General features: G+C 50.0%; 1 protein-coding gene across 2 annotated transcripts in view; it reads left to right on the forward strand.

Annotated features, from left to right (window-relative positions):
• The window catches only part of Megf11 (multiple EGF like domains 11), a 316,961-nt gene that overhangs the window by 110,751 nt on the left and 195,895 nt on the right, over positions 1 to 10,315 (forward strand). For both annotated transcript variants that reach the window (XM_021171815.1, XM_021171818.2), the window contains exons 3-4: positions 1,598 to 1,699; positions 4,292 to 4,392. In XM_021171815.1, coding sequence (XP_021027474.1) covers positions 1,598 to 1,699; positions 4,292 to 4,392 — 203 coding nt within the window. The remainder of the gene's footprint in view (positions 1 to 1,597; positions 1,700 to 4,291; positions 4,393 to 10,315) is intronic.

The raw sequence follows: 10,315 nt of genomic DNA on the forward strand, positions 1-10,315 counted from the left end.
CCCCCCCTGCTTTCACCCTGAGAGGTGTATACTACTGCCATTGTCTGTTGTTTCTCACGGTAATCCATTACATTCTTCATAGATGTCATAGATTTTTAATTGAGAACACAGAGGCTTATGGGAGCTCGGTGGCATGTTTAAGAACACACTACTGAGTGATAGGACACCACCTCCTTCCCCCCTCCCCCCGGCCCAGGCTCTGACTTATTTATCCCCCTTCCAAGAGATGACCTTGCAAAATGCATTGTGGTGCTGTGGAATTTCAACTGAAGTCCTGCAGGAAGCAGGGGTGGGTGCTGACCTGCCTGTTTCCTAAGGCCTGGCGATGAACAGGGGCATATGGGCCATGTCTACATGTACTTGTATGTCTGGGGCACATCTCCCAGGTACCCACATTCAGGGTCATCTTTATCATCCTCAGTGTCAGACAGAACTCCCGCTTGCCTGGGTCTCTGAGCACTGTCAAACCATTCCTGTCCTCCTTGCAGGACTCCAGACCTTTTGCCTTACAGGCGTCAGGGAGCAGACTGTGGCCCCACAGCCCTCAGCCCCCTTGCAAATGAACCAACAGTTTCCTCAGGCAAAGCAGATGGGCTTTTACAGCCTGGGCCTGGCCATCTGGCCCCGGTCAGTGAGCCTTCTGGGGAAAACATGGAACACCAGCCTACATGACAATTAATTCCTGACACGCTCTCCAGCCTGCCCCGGAGGTGTGTGCCACGCGTCAGCAGCCAGGCATCAGTAGCACTGTTTCATGTCACCTGGCCAGGGTGACAAAGCAAATGCCTACTTTGGTGAAGCCTGGAACAGCTTTCCTGTGGCTTCCACCTGCTGGTCTAGGTTATGGTTAATAGGCAGGATGACAATGACTGCTTTCATTGGGAGGTCTGGAGACATCCTCTATGAAGCCCCAGCTATGCTAGAGATAGAATGGACGGGAAGGTCACTGGAAGGACTGGGGAAGTTAGGCTGTGTGATATTCTTTCCTTATCTGCAAAGTGAGATTAATTCTTCTACCTGCTTTATAAGATTGTCTGGGAACAGTCAGCTGGTCCAGTGTTGACCTAGAAAACATTAGGGCCTGGTTTGATCTCCCAGAACCCACATTAAACAAACAAACAAGCTGGACACATGATGAGTGTTTGTAATCCCAGAGTGAGGGAGACAGAGACAGGTTGGGTCCCTGAGACTCACTGTGGCTACCTAAGTCTCTTTGGCAAGTTCCCAGCCCAATAAGAGTCCCTGTCTCATAAAGCAAGGTGGCAGGCATCTGAGAGACCACAGTCAAGGTTATCCTCAGCCTCCACATGCATTCGCACAAGCAAGTACACCTGCATACACATGTACTGCTCAGAGGCACATCCTCTAGCTAATTTCTAGATTCTGTCAGGTTGACAGTCAGCTAACTCTAACCAGCATAGATGTGGCCTAGGGTTATAGCTGAGATCCAGGGCAGGAGTTTGGGAGCTGGGAGGGAAGGTCAGAGCTGGATCCTGGTCTTGGGACTTGGGGCTGGGCAAGTCTGAGGAGGGAGGTGTGTCCTGGCATGGGCTTGGCCTTTGCTGACCATGGCTTCCATCTCTCGTCTGGTCCTCAGCTATGCCGTGACCGTGCAGGAGTCTTATGCACACCCCTTTGATCAGATCTACTACACACGATGTGCAGACATCCTCAACTGGTTCAAGTGTACCCGGCACCGGTAAGCACACCCCAGAGGACTGTGTAGAGAATAAGTGCCCGATTCTCTAGTTTGTTACTGAGAGACCTGTGAAGCCCGTGTTGTGTGCACTGTCCATACTCCATGCCTGGAACTCTTGAAGGCTGGTGGTGTGAGACTGTTAGCTGCTTTCTTCTGGTTGGAAGTGGTGGACTTCATGACCTATGGGCATGAAACCCTCTACAAGCGACACAGGAAGTTGGTGGATGAGCACCCGACCTCCTTATCAAGAGGAGAACATGCAGCTCTGAGGCATTTCTAGTCACTACCTCATCGATCCTAGTGGAGAGAGCCCGAGTTGTGCACAATAGTCACCCACTTAGTAGTAACACCCCCTGTTGCTGGCTGCTCCACGCTCTCTTCTGACCTCTCCCAGTTTTGTCAGAGTTGCTGGCCTATGGCCATAGCCAGAGGCAGAGGCAGCAGTTGGCACTGGTCTAGCCCTGATCTCTTGTAGTCTTGAGCCAGAACCGAGTTTGTTCCAAAGTGTGGCTCCATTGTCTTGGGAGGCTACACAGCCTTCCATTACCCTGGGGCCGGGTGAATGAGAGGCTGCCTATTAAAATAGGCTGTGTTCCTGGAACGTGAGTAATTTTGCTAAATTATTGAGTCTCTGGAGCTTTCCTGATGACCTGGAGTGTGCATGCTGACAGCGGCACCATCCGTCTCTGGGCTGTAGTAGCTTGGTCCAGCATCCTCCCCAGAGCAGCCTGGCCCCAGGCCCTACCTGTCCAGCTCCCTATAATGGGGGCACACAAGGCTAGGGGAGTCAGGAGCAGTGGCGGTCCCTCTCCTGTGATGTATCAGCGTGTAAGGTTTCTCTCCCTATCTGAAGACTTGGGAGTCTTCCCATGTAGCAGGGACTTCCCATGGCCCAGTGACTTCTGTGTCTACTATGAATCATTTTTTATCTGAGAGCCACACACACACACACACACACACACACACACACACACACACACACACTTCCAGGCCAGGGCCTGCTTTCCTGTGTGTGGGAAGTAGCTCCTTGTGAGGCCAGCTTACCCATTACAGGCTTTTGACAAAGTAGAATGACCTTAGCTTAACGCATTCCCAAATATCACAGATTTCCCATGAGGCCATCATTGTCGTTTGTCATGAGGTGAGAATTTTAAAGATTTGAGAGGGTTGTCCAGACTGCGGCTGAAGGACTAGCCTCCCAACCCAGCCTAGGATTCCTTGTGAAGCAGGCTGAAGGGACCCCAGCCTTTCTATTCTCCACAGAGGAGGAGACAAGGGCAGCCCTGTGGTATGTAGAGGAACAGAAAGGGCTCTGCCTTCAACATCCTGGTCGTTTCTTCTCCTGTTTCTAATGGCCATTTTGGATCTGCAGCACTGCCAGTGACGGGGGCTTTTCTTATCAATGCCCCCTTTGACTCCTCCTAAAGTCTCAGTCCTCACACCAGCTCCTCCTGCCTTACTCTTTCAGAAATGCTCTGAAAGGCCAGAGAGCCACCAGAGAGAACTGGTACCAGGCGTTAGGGTAGGACCTGGTAGCTTTGCAATTTGACTGATCTGGGTTTGAATTCTGTTTCTGGCAATCCTGTTCTTGGGGTAATGTATTTTTTATTAGCCTATATGAATTGTACAAAATAACAGGTCTTATGATGACATTTTCATATAGGAGTCTAATATACCTTGATCATACTCCTCCCCACCCCCCATTTCCCCTTCTTGTCTGACCCTGACATTTATTAGCTGTGTGACCGAAAGCAAGTCATTAACCTCTCTGAGTATCAATTTCTCATCCATAAAGCTGTGGGTAATGGGTGGCGGGGAACATAAAAGAAGAATGGAAGCTCTAAAAGACAAATGAAAGGAATGGGATTAACGGAGCGTGATAGTGGGGCGTGATGACGGCCCTGCCCGCCTCAGGAGGCTACTGGGAAAATCTTGCCTATAAATTTCTGGCCCAGACCCAAGTCTCAAAGATTTTTGTCTCCATAAGGACTAGAACCCAAGTCTCTCTGGCTCTCAGAGCCCAGCAGGCCTCCAGCTTCTTCCTCTGCAGCTTGAGGGCAGGATTAGCGCTTGCCAGGGAACAGCACGCCCTCTGCAGGAGGCTTGAGGAAGTTCATATGGAAAACACAATCAGATCCAAGGAGTCCTCTTGCAGCCTTTCCAACTCAAGGATCAGGCCGACACCCAGGCATAGGCTGGCAGTTGGTACCAAAGCTGTCAGAGTTCCATTCTTATCCATGTCCCTAAGGTTCTCCTGAGTCCAGGACCTGGTTTGTTAAGGACCCTAGAGGACGCCCACCCCTGTGGCCCTCTACAATGTCACCCCAGCATCCTTCTCGGCAGCCCTTGTATCTGGGAAAGATTGGGAAGTCAGCAGGTTTCCCCGGCACTGCTTGGGTAATACATTCTGCACCACAGCGGCCTACATCCCATCATCGATTTTTCTTTATTGCGTTCTTTCATATTCGAAGCTGCCATGCATTTTAAAGTAATTATTGAATGGCATCCTCGATAGAGCTTAACACAAATATCATTCTAAACGGGATGGATTGATTTTCAATCCTTTCAAGTGGCTCTCTCCCTCATGCCTAGGATCAGCTATAAGACCGCGTATAGGCGCGGCCTCCGGACCATGTACCGGCGGAGGTCCCAATGCTGCCCTGGCTACTATGAGAACGGAGACTTCTGCATTCGTAAGTAGGGGCTTTTGTGGAGATGGGAAGGGAGTGGGGCGGGGGCCTCCAGCCTACCCCAGGGCTTTGGAAATCCTTGCATACTATTAGTGCTTAGAAGGGACTCTGCTCTTGGTATACAACATGGTTTTGGCCTCACATGAACCAACTTTCCACCATCACCAGGGCAGACGGAAGCAGACAATTCTAGCTCCTGAAGGGAGTAGTGGAGAAGTGGACCCTTCTGAAATGGACTCAGTGAAGGAGAGAAGGAGTTCCAAGTGCCTGGTGCAGGCCTGAGCTGTCTGAACTCATGAAAGACCTTCGCTGGAGGGGTGGAGATGATGGATGAGAGGATGGAAGGGTGGATGGATGGAAGCAGAAGAGGGAGGAGGGAAGGCAGGGAGACTGCATAGCTGGATGGACAAACCACAGCTCCTATGAGGGGGGTGATGACCTGAGTAGGTCAGAACGTAAGGAGTGGTTCCAGGAGATAGAGGGGCTACCGAGGGGAAAGAGTCATGAAAGATGAGCACCACTTTTCCTTGCTTGATTATAGCTGCTCAGAGAACAGAAGGAATAGTGTTAGCAGAAAATAAGAGCTGCGTTGCTGATGGTCACAGGTTCCCGGATAAGGGACACCCAGACGTGAGGGCTCTGACTCCGGCTTGCTGGCCATGTGGCTCTGGGATGATGACCATGGGTCTCTTAGAGCCACATCTGACCAGTGGAATGGGACATGAAGGACTCTCCAGGAAGAAGATATTTGGATATTTTCTCAACTGGAGGGGGTCATGAGAACTGGGAAGTCCCCTACTTACAAAGTTCCTGTCCCGCACTCGGAGAGTGGTGAACCTTGTTAGGATTCTCCTCCCCCAGAAAGAGCTTTGCGCAGGTGAGCCTGCTGGGGTTGGGAATGGCCTGTTGGTTCCTCTCCTGGGGTTACATTGCCACTCATGACAGAGAAAGTCAATTCTAATCACCCTACAGGATGAGGGGAAGATGCTCCACAAGTCAGCTTAGTAGCAACGGTGCCCCAGGAGAAATTCAAAGAAAAGGCCCACCAACCGGATCCTGGAGGGTTTTCCAGGGCCGAGGACCCAGCTAGGGATGAGGCCTTGGCTGGGACCCCAACTTGGATGGGGGTGCTCTGGGGTATGTATGCTGGTGGAGGTGAGACCAGCATTGAAGACCACTGCTCTGCCCACACAGAGGACAGCCAGCCAGGCATGACAAGGGGTCAGCAAGCCTACCAGGACGATATAATGCTATAGAGCAAGCCTGGTTTGAGACTTGCTCTGACATATCTGGTTTCTTCCTTCATTGTCACAGAGTCCAGCATCCAAGATGTACAGGGCACTATTCTAACTGTGTCCCATTCATTGTCAAACAGTAGCCCTACGGGATAGGTGTCGTTGTTACTTTCATTTTGCAGATAGGGAAAATGAGTCACAGAGGTATAAGTAACTTGGTCAAGGAAGGTCACCCAGTGAGGAAGTGGCAGGACATGAACTTGAGACCAGGCTGTCTGGCCCTCATCCGGGGGCTGCATGCTCAAGCAGTTTAGATAGACCTACTCTTGCTTCATGAACCCGTGAGAGATTTTACTTTCTACCTCAGTTTGTAAACCTAGAAAATGGGGCCAGCTTGAGCTGCATCCCTAGACACGGTCTTTGCAGATGTCAGTTCCCTTCTCTGTGGCTTTGGTTCTTCCCGTTTTGTTTTTCCAGTCATGACTTTGACTTTAATCGCTCAAGTGTGTCCATAAACATTTCCCTGGGAATGTACACTGTGCATGTTAGCCAGGGCTCTCTGGAGGAACAGAACTAATAGAATGAATGTGTATTAAGAGAGAACTTATTAGATTGGGTTGCATAATATAGTCCCAGTAGTCTGACAATGGCCGTCTCCTACCAGAGAGGTTGAGAACCAAGTGGTTGCTCAGTTCGGGAGGCTGGTGTCGCAGATGTCTCAGTCGAGTGCCAGAAGCCAGGAGGAGGCCTAAAGAGCCGCTGCTGCCTAGTCCCTGCTAGAAACCCAAAGAAGTTGGTTCTATCTATCAGCACAGGAATCAGCAGTAGCTGTAACAGAGGATGTGAACTCACCAGCAAGAGTGAGGGCTAAGCCGAGCAACAAAGCAAAACTCTCTTCCCCGCACCCCCGCCCCAGCCCCTACCTGTGTATGTCAGCAGCCTCCTCTTTCTGCTCATGGAGATGGGAGGAGCCAGCCCTATGTAGGCTCCATCCCCTGTCCAAGAGGGAATGCAGACTCTGGGTTGGGGTAACCTGTGTGTGTGAGAGAGAGCCCTGGCAGTGGTCTGGTGAAGACTGTGTCTAACCCTGACCTGTGCTCTGGCCTGGGAAGGTGATGTCACTGATCCTCAGCAAACCTTCTTAGAGCTTTGATTCTCACAGGCAGAAGGATAATGTCCCAGGAGAGAAAGCTTTGGTGAATTCTGCTGCTTATTTGCTGTGCAATCATGGGCAAGTCCCTTGCCCTTTCTGAGCCCTCCTGTGCATGGAAAGAGGAAGAGGAGACATGGTGACTAGGTGTGCAGGAGAGCAGAAAGCCCAGTACAGGTCTAAGAGGAACACTGTCTCTCCCTTTGTTCCATTTCTTCCGCCCAGAGCTGCCATCCTTGTCTGGAACATTACACCAGAGCTGCCCAGCTCTGCTTTCCTGGGTCACACCCTGTCCTTTTCCGTGGTCTGCAGACATGACTGAGTGACCTTTGGTTGCTAAGTATCAAAGATTTTCCAAAGATCACAGCGTCTTTCTTCCTCTACTTGAAACAGTCTTGGTGTCTCTGCCTGTGTGGAGCTGCTTTTATGTCTCTGCAGGGCAGACCGTCACCTACAAGACAGTTGTGGTGCTGAGGGTGGGGAGCTCTGCTGTTTAAAAACACTGGCCGAGCATCAGACTGGATGCGCTGGGTTATGCTGCAGTAACACCAAGCACTGAGGTCCCAGATGCTTCAAATAGCAGTGTTTGGTTTCTTGTTCATTGCCTTCTGTTTGCCTGGGCTCTCTGAGGCCAGCGCTTTGCCAACATCAAACTTTGTCTGGTGGCACATTCTCTGTGAGATTCCAGGGCACAGAGAAGTGGCCTCTGGTTAGTCCAGAAGGTAAAGAGCCAAGGACATTTAATGGGCATCACCAAAGCTTCTCAGGGCCCTATAGGATGCCTCAGCTTACCCAACAATATTGTTGCTTACTTAAAACTGCCTCAGGGCACTCTACTCCCGAGGTGAGCGACTTCTGCTCAGCATGTCTGAAGGCCTTTTTCCTAGCAGCCTGCACACCTGAACCTCTGACATGTTCCCTGGCTGCAGCTGCGGATCCTGGGAACCTCCTGTGGAGACTCCTGGGTGCCATTCTGAGAAGGGGTGAGTTCCCCAGGCTCCTGCACCTACAACTTCAGTGTGCACTGTCTCGAGACCCAGCAGGTGCCTCCCAGATGCCTCTCTTTAACAATCAGACCTTCTCCTAAAGAGCAGAAGGGGAAAAGGTAGGAACTGCAGGAGTGGCCCAGTTGGCTGCTGTTGGCCCAGTCCCCTGGTCTTTCATTTCCCCTGACTTAATTTTCTTTCAAGGTGGGGAGCTAGTTCCCCAAACATCCGAGAGGTGTCTTCTGACCCTCCTGGGGGCCTTGAGGACTACCAGTCTGTCTTCAGCCTTGTGCTTTGTGTGGCAATTCACAGGGGAAAGAACTAAGCAGAAACTCCAGGCAGGTCTGTGGCTAATAGCAGGCAGGGCTGTATAGAATCAGGGGCTGGCTGTCTAAAGGGCCGAGATGCTAAGGGAAAGCAGCAGAGGGAAGCTTGAAAGATGGGGTGCACAGAGGGTACATGTGTTGGAGGGACTAAGCTTGTGGTCTGGTGAGCTTTCGACCCGGTGAGCTCGCTGTCCTATAACTGTGACTTGGGTACTGTTGTTTCATTACTGTGCTGCTAGCCTTTGTTTATTCTTGGTGCTAGGGATTGAATCCAGTGCATGCCAAGTAAGGGCTCTACCACAGAGCAGCACCCCCATTGCAGGTGTGCCATGCAATCAATGATCCCTTATGTATAGCATATGATGTTCTCAAAGCACCTTACTTGTCGTCTGATGTCTCATTCTCCTTCCTGGTTCTTCAGTCTCCTTTTTCCTGAAGGTTCTGAGTGTGAGGATGCAGGTGGCTCCACCACGCCCATCTGTGTGGTGTGGAGGCAGGGGGGGGGTGTGTGGAAGAGGAAGGGCGACTAGGTCCTCCAGCATGCTTACTGAGCTCTCTACCAGTGAGATAGGTACCTTCTTAGACTTTCCTAAGGATCTTTAATAGTTCTTTCTGGGAAGCCCTAGGTTTGTTTGGTTTTTGTTTGTTTGTTTGTTTGTTTGTTTGTTTCCTTTGGAAACCTGTCCTGGCTTGGGTGGCTTAGTAGTTATGACATCGAGTTTCAGTTCTTCCAAGGATTATGGTTCACTGTGTTCTGGATTTAATATTGTAATGCTTTGGAATGAGGATATGCCTGTGCTTGTGGCTCTGTTTCTCTCTGTCTCTGTCTCTGTCTCTGTCTCTGTCTCTCTGTGTGTGTGTGTGTGTGTGTGTGTGTGTGTGTGTGTGTGTGCATGCACAAGCCCTTAAAGGCCAGGAAAGGGCATCAAATCCCCTTGAGGTAGGGAGGCAGGTCGTGGTGGTTTACCTAACCTGGGTACTGGGAACTGAACTTGTTTCCCCTGGAAAAGCAGCGTGACCCGAGCCGTTTCTCCAGTCCTGGAGTTATTCTTATTTGCATCTTTTACTTCTCAGAGGTATGCATCTTCAAGGTAAGGAGCCATGCCCTTCAGCAGTCTGGAATGCTCTCACCTTCCTCCATTCCCTCATGCCCGCCCTTCCCCTTAGAGGCCCAGGGTGTCAGAGCCTCTCACCCCATCTCTCAGTCTTCTAAATCTTCATGTTTCACCCTGTATCTCCAGTGTCTTGAAGGAGTGCCTCAGATCCATTGTTTAGATCCTGCAGCTCAGCTAATTAACCTGTCTGCTGAGGTCTGAATTCAGTTGCTTACAGTTCATTCCTAGGGGTTTACTGAAGCTGTTTCAGAAATACAAGCTTGTGTTTCTGCAGGTTCTTTCTCATGACCTATTCTCTTCCTGTGTTTATGGCTTTGGTTATTCTAAACATACGTCTTTTATAGCTCTTTCTAGATGCTCCTGTCATTTAGTTCAAATCTTTGGAATAACTAACCTCCTGTTTGTGGCACCTGCTGAGTGGCCAAGATGGTAGAATGTCTTCTCTCAGAGGGAGTTACTTTTTAAATATAAAGTGGCATGTGTGTGTGTGTGTGGTCTGTGGCTGCATACATGTTTGCGGGTATATGCATATGAGTCTGTATGTGAATGGAGATCAGAGGTCAATGTTGGGTCTCTTTTTTAGTTACTCTCTTTTTTGAGACAGAGTCTCTCACTGAGCCTGGAGCTCATTCATTTGGCTAAACTGGCCGTGGCCAGTGGGCTATGGAGCTCCTCCTGTCTTTACCTCCCCAGGGAGGATTGTGGGTGTATACTGTGCACCTGACTTTTACATGGGTTCCGGAGATCCGAACTCATACTTATATGGCAAGCACTTCAGCAGCTGAGCCATGGCCTCAGCTCTTAGATATCTAACTTCAGCTTCTTCTCTCCTGCACCCAGCTTGTACAGGGGCCCTATCCACTGCCTTTGCATTTTTCCATGAGAAACTAATTGTTTTCACTGTCTTGAGACCATTCTCTGGTCTGACAGCTTGGCCTGGGATTCCTGTGTATAGTGAAGGTATGGGTCTCTGGCTTTTCTTTTCTTTTCTTTTCTTTTCTTTTCTTTTCTTTTCTTTTCTTTTTTCTTTTCTTTTCTTTTCTTTTCTTTTCTTTTCTTTTCTTTTCTTTTCTTTTCTTTCCTTTCCTTTCCTTTCCTTTCCTTTCCTTTCCTT

Source organism: Mus caroli, chromosome 9 (assembly GCF_900094665.2).
Source record: "Mus caroli chromosome 9, CAROLI_EIJ_v1.1, whole genome shotgun sequence".
NCBI lineage: Eukaryota > Metazoa > Chordata > Mammalia > Rodentia > Muridae > Mus > Mus caroli.